Genomic DNA, 19,505 nt, shown 5'->3' on the forward strand with positions numbered 1-19,505 from the left:
CTGGTGTGAGGGAGGAGCTGTGGCAGTGCTGGGCACACCCTGCTGCCTGCTGTGCGCTGTCCTTGCCGGGATGGAGCTGTTCAGAGGCTCAGGGATGCCGGGATGGAGCTGTTCCAGAGGCTCAGGGGTGCAGGTGTTCCCAGAGGCTCAGAGGTGCTGGGATGGAGCTGTTCCAGAGGCTCAGGGATGCTGGGATGCTCAGCAGATGCTCTGTGCCCTCTTTCTGTGAACAGGGATTACATGTTCTTCCCCCAGGGCTGGCTCCTGCCTTCTGCAGATCAGAGGAATGGGAATTTTGCAGCCTTGTTTTAGCTGCATTTCTAACAAAATACAAGCCCAGAGTGAAACAGGAATGAGAAGCAGCAGTTGGAGCTCACCCAGGAATGTTGTGTTCCCCATGTTGTCACACTTCCTGTTTAAGAAATGAACTAAAATTAAGGTTTTCAGAATGCTACTCTCCCTGAGACTAAAAGCCTCATCCTTTCCTTCAGGAGCAGCTCTGAGCCATTTCCTGCTCCCTTGGCTGTGTTAAGATGAAATTGCTGCAAACCCTTGAGTTGGTGTTTTATAATAATTGGCACAATTAAAGGCCCACTGCTTGATCTCCCCCCTCTCTATATCAGGGCTGTAATGCAATGCCTGATTGCTGGATCTGCTGGGCCACTCTTTGCTGAGAGCTGTTCAAATCAAATGTCATTTTTGAAGTCTTTCCTTTGAAAAGATGCTGAGGAAAACTGTGTAGGCTGCATACAGTAACCAGTGCTGCTGAATGGCTGCCTCAGTTCAGCAGGAGTTGAGAAGGGTTTTCAGGAGGCCCAAATAAGTGGGATTTGAGTGCAGTGTTTTCTCTGGCTTGGAAGTTTGGAGGTGCAGATTAAATTCCTGCTTTCAGGATGGTGAAAGATCAGAAACTATACAGATACACCTAAACAATAGAAGACCTATAAAAAGATTGCTGATGTATCTGTCTGTGTTTATAGAGGACAAAGTTCTCTATTGCCATCAATGCCATCTCTGATGGGTCCAAAACCCCAGTGAAGGTGGGGCTGGTGTTGTTTGGAGCCTTTCTGGGTTGGAACTCTCCGAGATTGTGTTTTATGGAAACATTGCATGGCTGACTGACTTCTTCATAAAATCATTTATTCCATGCCCTGTGTTTTCCAGTTTCCTTTAATCCATTAACAGGTAAAGAGGAATATTTGGCAGTGTTTGATTCTACTCTAAACAAGTTTCCAACAATGAGAGAGGTGTTTTCATAACAGAAATGCCTGTTGAGAAATCCATGGCTAAACAGTCGCGTGACCTGTGCCTCCTGAGCGCTTTAATGCAGCAAAATGTCTTTGCACAATATAGACCTGTTAGGGAGAATGTAAACAGGTTTTTATTTTTATAGTATTTTGCCACTAGCATGGCTGAAAATCTTTTTGCTTGTTGCTGAGCCAAAAACAGAGCATAAAATTTAAAATGGAAAAATAAACTGTGAGGAAAGATTTGAACCCAGGACTTACCATCTGTGAACTCTGCTCTATTGAGCTGATCATAAAACTTCCATTGGTTTCTTTTCTTTCTATTTTTCTTTTTTCTTTGTTTTCTGTGAAGGAGGTGAAATCTTTTGTTCTCTCACTGCAGTTTCTGGCTGGGTGTCTGCATTTGGTGACTTTCTTGGCTGTGCCACCTTTGTGCTCTGTTGCTCTTCTGGGTCACTAAAATGCAGCATTCTCCACCTGGACCTGAGACCGAATGAAAAGACCTTTAATTACCTGATTGCAGAGATGGAGGCCATGCAGAAGCTTCAGCATTCCCAAAAGCACTGATCCCCCATCCTGGTTGGGATCTGTTGCCATGGTGTTGGGCTGTTTCGTGTCCAGAGGTGGATTTTGGCTGTGCAGGCTGCCTCAGCCTGGATGCATCTGTATTTGGTGGTGTTTGAGAGCAAACCTCACTGAGTCACAGAGATGGATTCTTCTGAGACTCTCCTGCTCCATGCCTGTGCAGACACCAAGGGTGGTGTGGCTGTGCAGGATCTGGCAGCACTGTGACGCTGCAGAGAGTTGCTGCTGCCTCTGTGTCTCCAAGAAAGCAGGACTGAGAGTGAAATCAGATATTCCTCTCTGTTCCCAATAACTGTTCCCAGTTCCCCATGGAAAAACTGGGGTTGCTGCCCATTGTAAGCCACAGCAGGGCTGAGAGCTCGTAAACAAGAGGCACAGCAAGTCTTCATTAGGATGACTTGCATAGTTAATTACAGTTACAGTGGTTTTTCTACATAACTGGAATGAAAAGAAGTAACATTTGAGGAGGGAAAACTCAGAGGATAATATGAGTTTGACTTGGGAAGGGGTGGGGAGAAAGCAGAGGATTCCTTCAAGCCTGGGGTTTGCTTGCAGCAGGGAAGGATGGCTTTTTCTTCAGTAAAAATTACATTTTTACTAAGAACGGACACATCTGGATCTTGGGCAGGTCAGTGGTGAGAAGGGATTGGGAGTCCTGGGTGCTGCTGAGAAGGGAAATGGAACCATCTGAATTTCTTTGGGGTCTTAAGTTTCAAGTCTGGAGGAGTTCAGTGCAGGTAATGTCTGAACCTGTAGCAACCTTCCTTCTGATCCTAGGAGCTGGGGGAAAAAACCCAGTGGCAGAAGAAGCTGGTGCCTGTATTTGTATTAAAGATCAGAGGAATAAGCTGAAAAGTTATCAGGAGAATATTAAATGTGCTAAAATGTTTTGCCCATATAAAGAAGTGTGTTTATAAAGACTTGAAAGGCAGCTTTCCATATGCAGCAGTGGGAATACCTCAGAACTGTGTTTGTGGAACACCGTTGTTTTCAAACCATTGTTTTGTAAGCAGCCTGAAGTGACTTTTGGCTCTGGACAGGCTCTCTGGGGTTGCAGTGAAGCCCTTCACACCTGTCCAGTACAAGTTAAATATATTGTCATGAAGTAGTGTGGAATGTCATGCAGATAGAACAGGGCAGGAAAGTGATGCTCTCTGTGTCCCCCCAGGTCAATGTGGTGATCAGATCGTCGCTGCAGAGCCTCAGGGAGAAGATTGAGCAGCTGAAGGAGCTGCTGCTGCGGGCAGTGTCGACACGCCAGATGTATCTGTGGAAACAGCAGCCCTGCCCTTCTGCCTCGTGGGGCACACTGGGAAGTGTGCTCTCACTGCTCTGCCACGCAGCCTGGGTTTTCCCCTCATTCTCTTTCCAGCAGTCTGTGTCACCAGAGCTTTCTGTGTGCTGCTGGTTCACATTTTCATTGCAGCTGCAGTGCAGGAAGGGCTGGGCACCTCTGGGGTGATGGGAGTGAGCCTGGCTCTGGTCACCTCTGGTCACCTCTGATCACCACAGCTTAACAGGATGGTCTGAGAGGAGCTTAACGAGATGGTCTGAGCCACCTCAGAGCTGTGTGGGCTGTGCAGGCACTGCTGCTGTGTGAGCAAGGCCACTTGTCCAGCACAGAACTGGCCAGGGGTTATGTTCTCTTCGCCAGCCTTGCTCAAAGGAAGGATGAAGTTTTGTTCAGGCTGTGGGCAGGGCTGGGGTATCCTGGCCCTGACTGACTTGAGAAACAAAAGGGCTGCATCTTCAGATTGATACCAAAATGCTGCAAAATATATCTTTGTAGATATCACAGATTTTCTGTTAGGGGTGTTACCCTGAGGCCTGGCTTGGATTTGCTGCTCCTCCCATATGCTGGGAGAGTCAGGATAAGGAATCAAAGGTTCCATCTCCGTGAAGGTTATCCAGGAGCAATCTGGTTTGAGGGGGAAATGTTGGATTTCAGCCTAGCACAGCAGAAATCCTTGCTGAGCTGTGGCCCTGAGTGCTGTGCTGATGGCCATGGCTGCAACTCCCCTGCTCAGTGGGCAGAAAACACACATAAACTAGTTCAGCTCTTGCAGAATCCACTCAGCAGCACTTGGGGCAGAGTTAGAAGTCCTTCAGGATGTCACTAAGGTTAATTGAAAAAAGCACACCAGGTCCCTTGTGGAAGCCACAGCTCTTCAGTGGTTCTTGGGTGCTCTGCTCATGAACTGCAAGTGGAAACAGATGCTCAAAGGAGATTCTTGGTTTTTCTCTGATCACTTGGCTGGGAGCTGCTCCCCTGGTCTGTGTGAGGAGCCTCCAGTGAAGTGAGATGAGAAATACCCTGCTGGTTTGAAAGGCTCTGTTCTCTTTGGCCCTGCCCTGTTGGTGACAGTGTAATTTGGAGCTCTTTTAAGAAATCTCATCCTTCCTTAAACTTAACCTGTGCAGTACTGTTACATTGTCAGTGTTAGAGAAGAGAGAGCTGCTTGGGATATGATAAATAAATAAGAATTATGCTGGATTTTGGAGGGAGAAATGCTACTCTTAATGCTAATTTGGCAGTAAATGCCCTTCCAGTTTTCTTATTACTTTGAGATGATGAATGAAGATCATTCTGTGGCCACTGTGTAAAACTTTTTGCTTGAAATACGTAAAGATCAGAGACACATTTAGAATAACAGGTTTTATTCAGAAAAATGTGACCAATCCTCTTAAATCTAGGAGCCTTTTCTTGAGTTAAAATTGTTAATTTTGATGATCAGGAAGTCTGATTCATTTTAAGAATGTGTAACAGCTATTATTTTATATAATGAAATGAAAGCTTTTTGGTGTTCTTGAGTTTGGTCCTTAACCCAGAGCCATCAGCACGCAGCTGGAGGGGGACAGGAGGCAGAATTTGGTGGATGACCTTCTCACCCGGCACAAACAGCTCGAGGCATCCTACAGGAATGAAGGCCCGGAGCCAGACATGAGCAGGTATGGCATTGTCCCCTCAAATCCCAGTGGGATCTGTGCTTGGAGTGTGTCAGGTGATGTCTGAACTCATTTACCCCTGCAGGTAGCAAAGGTAGTTTCATTTGCCTGGAAATGATGTGTGTTTGTCAGAGGCAGCACACTGTTGGCAGTTCTCTGTGAGGTGTGGCTGGTGGGCCCAGGCAGTGATGTTGGTGATGTGGGGAAGGTGGCTGTGCTGTGCTGTGCCCCGAGAGCTCTGCACAGAGCTGAGCTGTGCCCTGGGCCACTCTGGGGCTCAGAAGAGCTTCCAACCTGTGCTGCCTCTGAGGAGTGGCACTGCACTGCTGCAGTGTGCACATGAGATAGAAATACGTGGATTTTTTTTTTAATTTTTAGCATGTGGTTCTACATTCAACATAGGCAACATTTCCTAATGCCCTGCATTGGCAGGAGCCTTCCTGCAGCTGTGCACAGCCTGCATTTGGAACAGAGCAGGTCACCTGTGGGAGAGGATGTTGGAGCCTTGCTGAGGACGTTCCTCACCTCTCTGCCATGTGCCAGCTCTCAGCCTTAGCACAAAACTTCATGTGCTTTTAACTCCTCACACTTCTGAAGCCATACATGAGCCTTTTATCTGATGTTCACAGAATCCCAGGATGGGTCAGGCTGGAGGGACCTCAGTAGGTCCCATCTGTGCCACCTCCCTGCTCCAGCAGGGCCATCCCAGAGCTCAGGGCACAGCATTGTGTCCAGGCAGCTCTGGAATATCCCCAGGGAGGAGACTGCAGCCCTCTCTGGGCTCTGTTCAGGGCTGGCACTGCCCAGGGAAGAAGTTGTGCCTCCTGTGCAGTGGAGCTCCCTGGGCTCAGTCCCTGCCGTTCCTCTGGTGCCATTGCTGCCCCTGGAGCAGAGCCTGGCCCTGTCTGAGCTCCCTGCAGACACCTTTGAGAATCAGCTCTGTGCTCTTGAAAAAGGCAGAGACTGTTTTGAAGCTGTTGCATAGTAAAAAATTAGGTACCAATATGAGAGTTGGGTCTTAACTGCTGAATGTTGCTGTTGAGCTGCTAGCAAAGTAAGAAGATCCAGGTTCAAAGTGTGGCATCAAGAAGAAGGTTTTATTATTTAATTCCATCTTATATAGACTTTTCAAAGGTCACCCAGATTGGTCAGTTCAAAGCCTCCCCCTAGGCCTGATTGGCCAGGCCTGAACTGTCCATATCTTGAGAAACTGTTTTTAATAACATCCAAACTTTATCTTTGTTTATAAAACACCGGAAGAAGAGAGAAAAGAATTCTCACGGGAAAGGTCTGTGCTAGCCACAGCTGAAAATAAGATTTTTTCCTGTCTTGTTTTCCTTGTGTACCTTAGCAGGCATAAGAGGTACTCAGAGCTCAGCTGATAGTTCAGTGCATTCCCATGTGTATTTATGTGTGGTGAGGGTCTCTTCAGCGAGGTGCTGCAGGGGTTGGTTTCAGTGCTTTTGTCCTCTGGTGTGTTTGTTACACCCAAAGCCTGAGCTGCCCTTGTTGCCCAGAGAAGCTGTGGCTGCCCCTGGATCCCTGGAATGTCCAAGGCCAGGCTGGATGGGGCTTGGAGCAGCCTGGAATAGTGGAAGGTGTCCCTGCCTGTGGCAGGAGGCGGAATGGGATGATCTTTAAGGTTCCTTCCAACCCAGCCCGTCCTGTGATTTGTGTTTGTGATTTTTTGGTCATCTTTACGTATCCAGACATCAGGGCAGCACCTGCTGCAGGTAATAAAGTTGCAGACTTCGATTAAACCCAACCATTTGTTTGAGGTTTGGATTCTCCAGAGCTCAGTGCACATCCAGTTGTGTTGGCTTTTACATCTACCACTGAGCCAACCAAAACATGTGAAATAGAAAGTAGGCAAAATATCTGTGGGACTGTGATGTGATGTGATGTGATGTGGGAGATCTCTTGTGTGTCCCCTGCTCTGAGCAGTCCCTGAACTGATGCGGCCTTTGGAAGTGTGGCCATCCCTGCTGTAGCAGGGCAGTGTTGTAGCAGGGCAGTGTTGTCAAGGTTTTCTTCAGGGGTTCAGCCTTGGGCTGCTCCAGCCAGAAGGTGTCGAGGCAAACAGGAGGAAAATAGCAAAATCCTGTGATAATTTCAAATGCCGTTAGAAATGATCAGGGAGTCCAGTATTTTCCAGCACAAGATAACATCAGAGAGAGTATTTATTTACTAGTGTTGCAAGGCTTGATGTTTTATAGTTCTCTTTTATCTTCTTTTATTAAAAATGGATAAAACCATGCCAGATACTCTGTCTGATGAATTCACACTGCTTCCGTGGTCTCCCTTGTGGGTCTGGTTTTCAGGGATACAGGCAGAGATCATTCAGGGTCTGAATCTTGTGCCAATAAATCTAACCTTCCTCTCTTGTCTGAGCCTGGGCTGTGTGTGCGTCTGTAGGGAAGGGGCTTGGAGGGAGCTTGGAAGGAGTTTGGAAGGATCTTGGAGGGATCTGAGGAGTTTGGAGGGGCTTGGAAGGAGCTCGAAGGGATCTTGGAAGGGTCCTGGCAGGAGCTGGTGTCAGGCACAGAGCCTCCAGGGTCTGTAGGGCTCAGCTGCCATTCCCAGCTCACGGTCCCTTTGAAATCCCTGCAGAGTCCTGGCCAAGCTTTGGGATTCCAGGGTGGCAGAGCCCACCCTGGAATGTGCCTGGAGCTGACCCTCAGCTTTTCCTTGCATTAGGAAAATCAGCAGCTGCAGTTTGATGAAGCTCAGCAGTGACATTTGCCTGGTTTGTGCTGCTTTTCCATATCCAATGCAGCCCTGCTGGGACAGCCCATGTTGCCCAGGTCCTGTTCTTGCCAGCAGCCCTTCCTTTCATTAACCTTCCTGCACCACTGATCACATATTGATTGTCCCAGGGCCTGGGGCTGCCAGGGTTTCCCTGGAATTAATCTGGTTTACGTTTGGTCACCACTCAGTGAGTTTCACATCCTTTGAAAGCTGCTCTAAAGCTGTTTCTGGGGTACAGGGCTGTGGTTTAATGCTCTCAGGGTTGATCCCAAGTGACAACTGCGGGCAGGACGCTCCATGGCTTGGGGACAGCATTCCTGCCCCTTCCGGCCCTGGTGGCCTTAATTAAGATGCCACTGGAATTTTCCAGGGAAAGGTTGAGCTGTTTGCGTGACTCCCCTTGAGCAGGGCCAGTTAAATTTCCTTTAATTGGGTTTTAATAACAATTTCAACATCTTCAGCCCCCTTTTCTCCTTGCAGAGAGATCTGTGCAGGTTGTTAGAACAGAGGCTTTAATGGGGCAGAATTCCCAGGGTTTCACTCCATTCCAAAGGCAGGAGTCCAGTCCAAAAGCAACCAGGAATGTTGACCTTCTGGGTATCACATGGCAAACTTTTAGAGTCTTTAAACATTTGTGGACACAGAGGAATGGGAATGTTCCTGCTCCTGTCTGACCAGGTCTCAGGCTGGAGAAGTCCATGTCAGTCACCAGGGAATAAATAAATTAACTGGCCTTCCTGGATTTCTCTTGGAATTCCTCAAAAATAGAGACAGCTTCTGGTAGCTGTGGGACACAAAGCACCTTCAGTAGGAGCTACTCCAGGTTCATTTCAGAAGAGTCCATATTCTTTTTTCTCTTCAGTGTGGGACACCATTTTTCCTGCTTAAACACTTCCCTGTCGGCTGGGAGGAATTTCAGCCTTGATCCAAACAGGAATTTTGCCAGACAGGCATGGGGTGCCATCACTCCATGAGCCATCAGGTGTCAAACGCTTTTGGGACTCTGGTTGTTTGTGGGGCAAATGCTCTTTAGGAAATAAGATCAACAATAGTTGTTTAGGTGCTTGTAAAGTCCTTCCTGGTGTCCTTCCTCTCTCCCAGTTCCTGCTGGAGCCTCCTGGCTGCAGCTGCAGTGTCCTGAGCTGGGATGGGATGGGATCAGCCTCAGGTCAGGGAGAAGAGAATTGGCCGTCCAGGAGAACACCTGAGAGTCCCAGGATCGGATCTAGGGCTGGGATGGGGTTTTCCAGGATTAATGTGCCTTTGGCTGTGTGGTGGTCAGGATTGTCCAACACCCCCCACACAGACACCCTGTGCTCAGGGTGTCTGTGTGCAGCTGGATGTGTAAGGAATGGCAGAGAAGGATCTCAGCACAGCAGGGAACAGTCAGGCACGGCCAGAATTTCGGGAGCTGTGCCTCAGGCTGAGCCCAGGGGCTGCTGTGGGGCTCAGGCTGAGCCCAGGGGCTGCTGTGGGGCTCAGGCTGAGCCCAGGGGCTGCTGTGGGGCTCAGTGAGCTCAGGGGCTGCTGTGGGGCTCAGGCTGAGCCCAGGGGCTGCTGTGGGGCTCAGGCTGAGCCCAGGAGCTGCTGTGGGGCTTAGTGAGCCCAGGGGCTACTGTGGGGCTCAGGCCCAGCAGTGCCCCCAGCAGTGTCAGGGTGGGGCAGCTGCAGGGCTGAGCTCCTCGGGTCTTTGATCAGAGCTGCTGGGCTTCCTGCCTGAGCTCTTCCTCCCCAGCCCTGTCCCCAGGTCCCCCTGTCCTGGCTGCAGCCCAGATTCCATGGGGGACCTGCCTGGAGCCTCTGGATGGGCTGGGAAGGCTCAGCTCCTCGGGCAAGGGCTGGGAGGGGCAGGTGAGGGACTTGGGAGCACTTTGTGACCAGGACTGCTCTCACAGGAGCAGATTTGTCCCTCTGCCTTCTCTCTGGCTGTAATAATACAGGATGTGGCTTCTGTCTAGAAAGAATCCTCCTTCCTTGGAGCTCTCTCATTCCTGAGGGTGCAGCTGGGCTGTAGAGTGAGACTGTTTCACTGAGCACTGGATGAGCTGGGTTAGAATGTATTTATATATTGCTGTGACTAGTCTTCCGTGAAAAAGAAGGGATAGTGTAGAGAGAAAACAGTAAGATTTGATAGCAAGGTTGCTGTCTGATGGAAATTTTGATTGTGGTGTGTATTTTGAGGTTGGCATAGGAACGTCAGAGTGCTCTGAAATAAAACAGTGTAACACCTAAAGGTGACCTTCCCTAGCTGGGGACACTTACCCTGGTGTGGTGGTACCTCCCCTGGGTGTTTATTGGCACAGCCCACCCCCAGACATGTGGAGTGGAGCTGTGATTCCCAGGTGAGGTGCCTGTGCTGCTCCTGCTGGGAAGGTGCCATGCTGCTGTTGGGGACAGGGACTGGTGGCCCTGGAGGTGCTGCAGGGTGGCTGTGCTGCTGGCACCTGGCTGGCATCCCTGAGGCAGCCAGCATGAGCAGCTCCCAGTCCTTGAAGCAGTGGGACCAGTTAACCAAACCACAGGTAAATGGTGTTGAGAGCAACATGGAATTTCCTGGAACATGGGAACAGCAGTTCTGGAAAGTCCTCTGCCAGCTGCAGGGAATGCTGGAGGCTTCCCATCAGGAGTGGTTCTAGTGGGGAAATCTCCAGCTGGGATGGTGGCTGGAGAGGGTTTGGAAGTGCCTGTGCTCTTGTGGCCTCTCATGGGCTTTTGGAGGGGTTAGAGAGCTTTTATTTTGTATGTTAAAATTATATTTGTTTTATTTATTTGCATGGAGCTTCCTAAAAATACAGTGTGAGCTCTGTAAGTGAGAGAATGCCCCAGTCCTTCCCCAGCCCTGTGAAGCCAAGGTGGGGTGCCCTGGGTGCTTCAAAGAGCCCCACCGTAGTTAAGGGAATGTTCAAGTGATCATCCACCCAATTGTCATATGACCCAGGTTTTGTTTAAGACTCAGTCTTGCTGATCAGTCTTCTAAAGCCCTAAGCCTCGATGTGTGGCCTTGGCCTAAACTAAGTGCTGGTTGAGTAATCTGAGTTCCTCGGGAGGTGTTACCAGAATTATCAGTGAAACAATAAGATAAGCCCTCCCTTGTTAGTCAGTGACATAGCCCCCCGATTTTAAACCCCATCATCTTTTATACTTGGGTGCATTGCTGAGCCTTGTAATTAGTTAAATCTGCTCCTGTAATCAAAAGCCATCCCCACACTCCAGTGCTCTGTGACGGCTTCCCAGATTTGCGTGATTAACTTGGCGGAGGCAGTGGGTGGCTAATTGGATAAGCTTTAATCTTCACACCAGCAAAGCGAGGCAGGCCGAGATCAGAGGCAGGAGGAAGTTCTGCTGTGTTGTGTGGGAAGGTAGTTACCAAACATGTCACAAAGATTATTGTAACCAGCAGACCACTTGTCATGACCCAGCCTGCAAGAATAGGGCAGAGCACTGGGGGGAGGGAGAGAGGCAGAGCTGCAAATTATTTCAAATTTGCTTGCCTTGGCTGTTTTTTAACAGGCAGAAATAGTTGTGCTCTTTTTAGCAAGCAGAGAGCTTTATGTTCCCTTTGCATTAGTTAAACAACTTTGTCAGATGTTGTTACTCTGGATTTTGTGTCCTTCTAATTGAACTGAATTGGGTGAACTGCAATGATTTTTCCATCTTTAGAAGTGTAATGCTTCTGTCGTGTTCACAAACTTGGTGCCAGTTGTGAGACTAGGAGATAAAAGAGCATATTAAAGCCCCCAAAGCAGGGAGGAAAGCTGGGTAATGTGTCAAACTTCATTCCAGGTGTGTGTATCTTTGTCTAATCAAGCCTGATTGCCAACCTCGATGAATACATGGAAATATAATGGAGGTGCAGGACTGGAATGCAGAATTCCAGCTCCTCTCTGGTGTTGCCCTTGATACCCAGCTGGTCATGGCATAGCAGGGCTGGCTCTGCTGTGGTGTTCAGCATTACTGGGGTGATTGAGGGAGATGTTGTGCTTTATAAAAAGTGCTTTTTAGCCACTTTTAGCAAAAAAAAAAGTTTTGGTGTTTTTTTTTGTTTTAAATTCTGACTTCATCTTGAGGTGAAGTGCAGTGCCCACATTACAATGTCCAGGCAGAGGAGCTGAAGAGCTCTCATGTGTGGAGGATTTTCCGGCAGTGTTGCTCCATCCCACGGCCAGGAGATGTCCCCAGCTCCCCAGAATTCCTCCAGGAGCTCCAGCCCGAGCTCTGGGATGTGCTTGGACACCCTTCGGTGTCAGCAGCTCCCTGGTCCCTCCTGGCCCCACTGTCCTCGTGCAGAGTGACCTCCTGAGCCAGGCCTTTGGCCACACAGGGATGTCCAGTAGATGTGGGCACTGGGCAGCATCAGCATCTCCTGGAGAGCAACTCAGTTAAAAACTCCATTAAAACCACCAAAACAACTGCAACATTCAAATTTAGGTCTTGGTGTAATTAAAAAAACATTGAGATTTTGAGAGTGCCTAAAAACTCCCTCTGTTCTTGTGGAAAGTCAAAGTGCTTTGGAAGAGAACAGGGAAAGGGTAAAATGGGAACAAAATACAGAGTTTAAAGAAAGCAATTCAGAGAGCAAAAGCTCCAACTTGTGAACATCTGTGGGGGAGCCAACCTTACCAGGACTTCCCCTGAACTTGAGCTGCAGGTCTGGGTTCAGGGGACTCTCAGTCTGTCATGAGGTTTGACTTGTTGGAAAAACCAGTGAAGAGCTGAAAGGCAGAAACCAGAAATCTGGTATTGAGGAAAATATTTAAGTGGGGTTTCATTTTACTGCTTGGATTTATGTGCCCTGGACATGGAAAAGTTGTTTTCCATTGTCACCAGGGAAGTGTCTGTAACGTGAGCAATCTCAAGTCATAATTCTTTGAAAAGAAAACCCATTATTTAATTACTCTTTCGTTTAAAAGTTTGGTTCCTGGCTTCTTGTTCAGGGTGATGCCAGACTAGGAAATTCAGAAGGGGAGCTGTGCCCATCTACAGTTCTTGAAATTCAGGAATGTTCCTGGTTACGTTTGGTCAGGATTTCAGGGAATTAGAGTATCATCTGATTTGTATCTGTATTAACAAGTGGATCCTTTCACTGTTTGAGGCTGTAGCAGTATTTTTATAAATCTGTAGCACATAGCAAATACAGGAATAATGATCACGTAGCAAATACAGGAATAATGTGCATTCCCAGGAATACTGTGTGTTCTACATGCAAACAACATTTAATATGGATGTATTATACAATATATGGTATGTATTTCACTCTGTAGCTTAATTGTTCCTCTAAAATGAGTTCTCTCCTTCCTTCCTTCCTTCCCACTTCCAGCCTGTGAGATGGATTTGTTATTGGAGACCGTGGGATTGTTTTTGGCTGATTTCTCCTGGGATTGCACAGAGCCCCATGGAGTGCTCAGACCTGTGTGCTGCTGTCTGGCAGGGGCAGATCCCACAGCCAGGGGGGATTTGTGCTGGAAATCACTCACTGAAGCTATTTTCAGGTCGAGCCTCATGGCAGGAGGGGGCAAACGAGGTGTCACCAACCCCTGGCTCTTGGAAGAATCGGAGGAGACCAGAGGACTTGGCTTTGATGAGCTCAGGCAGCAGCAGCGAAGGATCATCGAAGGTACAGGAGCCTTTCTGGTTGTTGTGAGCATTGCTGGGACTCTGAGAGGAGCCTTTCTTTGAGTGTCAGTACAGCAACCTGTGCTGAAGTTTTATTATTTATAGATGTCAAACACAACATCTATAAATATGTATGTGTTTCCATCAAACCTCCCCTGCTGTTTCCTGTGTTTGCAGGAGCAGCATTGTGCTTGCAATGTTCTTAACTGGGTGCATCTTCTTAAATTAAATTTTGAAAGACCTGATTTTGACCATCTTCATGGTTTTGGTGTGCAGTGGTGAGGACAATAACTGCACTGGGTGTAGTAAATATCTGGTTGAATTTGAACAAGGTAAGAATGAACTCATCTAAAAAAGGTCTTTAGATTTTGGCCCTCAGCACCCATAAGGAATCTCTGACTTTGGAAGTGTTGGAAAACCTCAGCCTGAGGACATCAGGTGGTTAATGAGGTCATTTCCATGCAATTAAAGTACTGGAAATGATGGAATAAAATCAGTCTCCAGATAAGACCTGCTTCACTCTGCATGGGAACAACATTTGTACAGCTCAGGAGAGTGGCCTGAGCTCTGTCTGGATGATCCAGGAGAAGCCTCAACTGTGTTTTTAATTGCACCATAGGTAATTAAATTGGGGCTGAAAGAGGTGTTAGAGGCCAATGGGGGAAGCAGATCCTGGCCACCCCATTTGGGCAGCACTGACCCTCCTGCAGCTCCTCTTGTGCCTCTCCCTGGCAGCTCTGGGCAAGGAAAGCTGCACATTTGGGCTGAGAGGCTCCCTGGTGCCTGCAGGGCACAGGGGATGTGGTTCTTCACACAGGAGTTCTGCAGAGCTCCAGGAGTACATCACACTTCCACTGCCCCCATCTCCTTCCCTCAGCTCTCCCCCACACTCTGTATCCTCTTGCAGCTTTAAAAATCTCTTTGAATTCTTTGCTGTTTGCATCACCTGTTTTCTTTTATTCATGTTAGAAGTTGCTTGGAAAATTTAAAAAGGCTAATCAGGAGCTCTCTGTGTATGCCAGAAAATCGCCTGCATTTATGATTGAGTAACAGCTGAATGTTAAATTCTTGAATTTTTTTTTTTTCTTTTGGATCCTTAGCAAAATGTCCCAGCCAGAGCAGAGAAATTATTTACCCATCATTCACATTATTTCAAGAATACTGTTGCTATAAGGATTAATTTCCATGTTGTGTTCATGTATTTTTCTTAATACATTTTAGCTCTTTAAGCACAGAGTGAATACTTTTCTTCACTTCTACCTATTTTATGTGGCCTAGCACATCAGTAATTTTTTAATGTAATTTAATATATTTTCCTGGTGCAGAACAAGATGCTGGACTCGATGCTCTTTCTTCGATCATATCCCGGCAAAAACAAATGGGGCAGGAAATTGGAAATGAGCTGGATGAACAGAATGGTAAGGATGAGATATTGCCTTACTTCTATGTGAGAGGGGGATTTATTTTTTTTACTCGTCACACAACTGCACTTTCTGCCCACAGAGCAATCAGCTGACACTACAGGTACAAACAACCAGTGCAGATTCTGCCCATTCCTCACCTGAATTTATGGTGCTTCACTCCATTCCCTGTGGGCTGCGTACAATGTGTAGCACTTGGGATGTTTCCCCAAGTCTGTCTTTTGAACAGAGACATTGGTGATTACTCGTCCAAAGCACAGAATTAATCTTCTACTTGATCTTCTGCATTTTTCCGTTTTGTGACAGTTTTTATGTGTTGCAGGGTTTCACTTGAGCATTCTTATTCTGTGTCTTTCCTGATTAACTGAATGGAAAAGTCTTGAGCCAGTGATTGAAGGAGAAGCATTGCATTGTTTGCTCCAAATGATTGGATCTGGGAGGGTTCCTGGCAGCAAATGTAGATCAGATTAAGTGCAATATTGCACCAGGAGAGTACCTATTTCCTTTAGGAGGAGCCAGTGTCCTAATGGTGGAATTGCTGTCCTGCTCAATCCGCTTTGTTACTCACTTAATTGTGCACAGGACATGAGCTGGCTGTGAGAGAGCAGATCCTCCAGTGCTCCTGACTTTCCATTCCTTCCAATCTGCTAACAGTTCCATGAGGAGCCCTGCCAGCTTCTCCCTCACACCAAGGCTGCACCCAAATGCTTCATCCTTGCCTTGTGCTTCACCACCGAGGAGGGAAATGTCCTTTTCCTTGCTAGTAAATAATAACCCTGAAATCTGCTCCTTCCTGACATTTCCCCTTGTATCTCTCTTTGAGTCTGCTCAGAGTGAGGGGTTCCCAAATTCACAACCACTCCATGAGGAGCTGTGTTCTGAAGGAGAGTGAAGCAAGAGGATGGATTTCTCCTGTTTGTCACAGCTAAATCCAGGAGGGATAGGAAATGCCTAGAATATGTCTTTGTTTATTAGTCTTAAGGTTGTTAAGGAATGGTTTGTGCAGCTGGGAGAGACTGTGCTTAGTGCTCTTGTCATATTTTGATCCTCTGCCTGATATGAGTAAAGACATTTTCAATTAGGGATCTCATAGGTTTCTTTATTAATTGTTGCTTAAAAAGTCATATTAATTGCTTTTTTTTCCTCTAAATAGAAAACAGGTGGAAAGCATGAGCATGTTTATGGATTCTCTGTGAAACTTTTGTTTCTCCTCAGGAAAATACACGATCTGTGTCCCATTTCTCTGTTGGGGGCTGGGGATGGTTCCCCAAATCCTTATGTTTTTGGGACCCTGAACGTTCTGTATTTTGTGCCACTGCATTTTTGCCAGACTTTTTCTAGCAAGGAGGCCTTGAAACATCTGTGAAATGGCAATGTATTTAACCCTCCTTTTTACAAATAATGCAAATAATGCTGGTGTTGTTTGTCTTCCAGACAGTTACAAAGCCTTGAGCAAAATTCCTGTATTTTCATGTGAGCTCTTCCTTGAGCTCCAGGCAACTCTTTCTCAAAAGAGGGAAACTTTCCCGAGTGCTTGGAGTAGGAGATGGTGAGGATTGTCAGTGCTGACTGCAGGCCACATGCTGAGATCCTGAGGAAGCTGCTCAGACCTGAGCTCTGCTCCTCACTGTCCCTCAGCCACGAGCAGCAAACCTGCCAGCCGTGTAGGAAGTGTCAGCAGGAGATGCTTAAGCTGTCCAGAAGAGTTGGGAAATAGCCTGACTTTACAGATGTGGGGGCAGATCACTCAGCACTTGGCTTCATCCCTGCCAGGCAAGTGGAACTCCCGTGTTTCCGCTGACTTGATGCAATCCCTTTTTTTGGGTTTTTTTTTGCGGATACGGGGGGATAAGGTCGGACATTTTATTGCCGCTGGCACCCTGGACAAGCTGAACTCCTTAGCAATATTTTCCAGGGGCTGTTTTCCCTGTGCACATCTTACTTCATGCCCCGTGCTTAACCATGTGCAGACTTTGCTCAGGCTCTGTGCCAAGCTCGTGTCACTGCTGCACGCTCAGGTTGATGAGGATAACTGCCCTGTAATTTCCCCTTCCTTGGAATCCCTTTCCTTCCTAGTGCTGAGTGATAATGGCATCGTCTGTATTGTGGAGAGGCAGAGGAAGTTCATCTTCATTAAGTGCTGCTTCAACATTTCTTTTTCCTCTAGTCAGATTTTCCATCAAACCTCCCCTTTCTGTGGGAAGCTTGACTTCCACTTTCCTGACCTGCTGGGGATGTTCCCACCTTCTGCAGCTCAGGAGGTGCCTGTAGCTTGTTCTGCTGTAAGAATAAAATGTAGCTTAATTCAGAAGTAGCTGATAATGTGCATTAATGAATCAGGCTTTAGGGAATTGGGTACTTATTTTCCAGAGTTGTTCCTCAGACCTGTGTTTTCCATTCCGTGGCAGCTCTGGCTCTCTGGAGATGTTTGCACTTCCCAGCTCTCCGAGGTGGCCACAGGCACTTTCCCTGGAGTGCCAGTTGGTGTAGCTGTGCATTTGCAGATGCACCAGGACTGAGGGATTAATTATGCAAAGTTTACTCCTGGCCCAGAGTTGGTACATGTGAATTCTTTTGTGTTTGTTAAATGACTGCAGAATGATTAAACTTTGCAAGGGAGGTGCCTTGGCAATGTCTGCTCCTCCTGCACTGCTGGGCTCGGGGGCAGGAGGAGGAGCAGTGCTGGAGGTTTGTCCCAGGGCATCCCCGGGGTTTTGGTGGGAGCTGTGCCCATGGAAGGGTCAGTCCCTGTCCATGGGGACACCAGGTGACAGCAGGTGACACCGGCCTGGCTTAGCTCTGTGTCCTTCTGCCCATCTCTGCCAGAATGCTCTGCAGCCAGCAGGGACTGCCCAGGTGGGATCCCTCCAGCCTGCCTGGCGCAGAATATCCTGGAAAAGCCCATTCCCCCCACGCTACAGCTCGGATGGATGGAGGTGCCTGCTGTGTGGGTGTCCATCCCTGGGTTTCATTGTGAAGTATCCAAGTTTTAACTTCTCACATGGTTCTTTAGTCAGGTTTTCACTCTAGTCCTGTCCTGCAGATTTTATGGCTCTGTTTAAAGCTGATGGGCCTTTGCAAACCTCCTGAGCAGGGTATTTTGCATTGATGAGCAAAATACAAGCAGGGTACCAGGAGACATTGTTTTTTTCCAGCCTCAGGAGTCTGCTAGCAGTGGGGATTAGCAAAAGAATTTTCCCATCATTAGCTCCAAATTTGGCCCCAGAAAACTTTCTGTAATCCTTTCATCTGTTCCATAAAAAAAAAAAAGAAAGAAAATAGTGTAAATGGCCTCTGGCCCTGGTGATGAGGCAATCTAATCTAGTGCAATAATTGTGGAAGAATGCTTTCAGAAATTGTGAATGCTGTTTGTTTTACCCTTATAGAGATGTTGTTTTCTCATTGTGACATCTTGCATGAGAATGGAGTACTCTGGGATGGATGGTAAATATTGGGAGCTTGCAAAACTTGCCCTGTTTGGCATTTCTACCCTGCCAGTGTCCATTTGCTTTGCACCATTGAGGATGGATTCTTTTGCTTCCAGCTCCTTTAAAGTTTATAGCAGAGCATAAATAAGTTCATAAATGGATAAGCTGCAAAATCAGACACTGTTTATATTCTTTTACTGGTTAAAAGAATGCTGTACACAGTCAGGATGTTCTTAACCAGAATGGATCATTTTAAGTAAACTATCTCTTGTAATAATCCTATAATTATATGGTTATGTAACATTTTCAATTTCTTGTCAAAATCAAGTTTCTAAAACCAACCAGGAATTGGAGCATTATGTTTTTGTTTACAATAGATTTGCAAATCAGGGTTGCTGTGTCACCTCTGGTCACAGTGGGTGGCACAAAATCCTCGAGGGGAGACTCAGCTCAGCCTGGTGTGTGATTTTTGTTGCCCTCACACTCTGCCATCAAGATACTTGAGGCTGCAGCCCTGTTCTAGCTGCTGCTCTGTACACACCTTGAGAATTGTTCTGGTATCATCAGTAAAGTGAGTGAAAATATTCCTGGTGATGCACATACTTATTGGAAACAGCACCAGGAATGTGATTCCCCTCTCCCAGGGCAGTGCTCAGCCCCAGGCTGGATATCCCAGTCAGGATATCGACAGTAAAGAGCTGCTCCTAAAGATTATTTACATGGCTGTTGCACAACCCAAAAGTCGTTTCATATTTCTGTTTATTAGGAGCATTTTTGCTGTAATACAAACTAATTAGCACTGTGTATGGGGCTGTGTTTGAGTTATGAGCCTCAGACCAATGGGGCTGTGGATGCATTGCATCATTGTTAGGATTAGTTTGTAAATCAGAAATGATTAAAGATTAAGTTTTTTTAGAAATGTTCATCATCTTGTCTAAACAATATCTGTTTCCATCACAGCCCTGCCTGCTGTGACCCCCTTGGAGATGACTCCAGTCCTGCTCGGTGGGCTCTGGAGGTGTTCAGCATTCCCTGGGAAACGCTGAGCACCAGCAGGTTCAGGTTTGCTGGAAACCTCCATAGAGAAGCATATGTTTTTAATATTCAGATTTAAAATAACCATCCCTAGCCTGAGTGACCTCAGACCATGCAGATAGATTTTAATTTTGCTTCCCGAGCTTATTGTGTGGAATAGAAACAACTTCAGTGTTACTGGGGCACTGCTCTGTCTTTATTGCATGCTGTGTAAGTGGATTTAACCCTTCCTAGGGGAAAAATTAATGTTGCTTTTTGTCATGAGTGGTCTAAATAGTGCAATACTTAAGCTGGATATGAACATTGAGAAGCTGGGAAATGGCAGAACTGAGGTTACATGGCACTTCTGGTGTGTGTTTCTAGTCTTGAAACACTTGCATGCTGTTTTCTGCAGGTCTTGTCTCATTTTGTGCATAGGACTCAATCTCTTCTGGGGTTGAACTGTGCATCTGTGGTGACGAAAACTATTTGTAAGGTCCTTG

The 19,505-nt window shown here is 47.0% G+C and overlaps 1 protein-coding gene across 1 annotated transcript in view; it reads left to right on the top strand.

Moving 5' to 3' along the window:
- The window catches only part of STX8 (syntaxin 8), a 105,515-nt gene that overhangs the window by 1,405 nt on the left and 84,605 nt on the right, over positions 1-19,505 (top strand). Inside the window, exons 3-7 of the mRNA XM_085078001.1 lie at positions 2,461-2,569; positions 3,001-3,095; positions 4,671-4,781; positions 13,016-13,140; positions 14,465-14,557. Of these exons, the coding sequence (XP_084934127.1) occupies positions 2,461-2,569; positions 3,001-3,095; positions 4,671-4,781; positions 13,016-13,140; positions 14,465-14,557 (533 nt within the window). The remainder of the gene's footprint in view (positions 1-2,460; positions 2,570-3,000; positions 3,096-4,670; positions 4,782-13,015; positions 13,141-14,464; positions 14,558-19,505) is intronic.

This window comes from Lichenostomus cassidix, chromosome 18 (assembly GCF_008360975.1).
Source record: "Lichenostomus cassidix isolate B80296 chromosome 18, HeHo_3.0, whole genome shotgun sequence".
Taxonomy (NCBI): Eukaryota; Metazoa; Chordata; class Aves; order Passeriformes; family Meliphagidae; genus Lichenostomus; species Lichenostomus cassidix.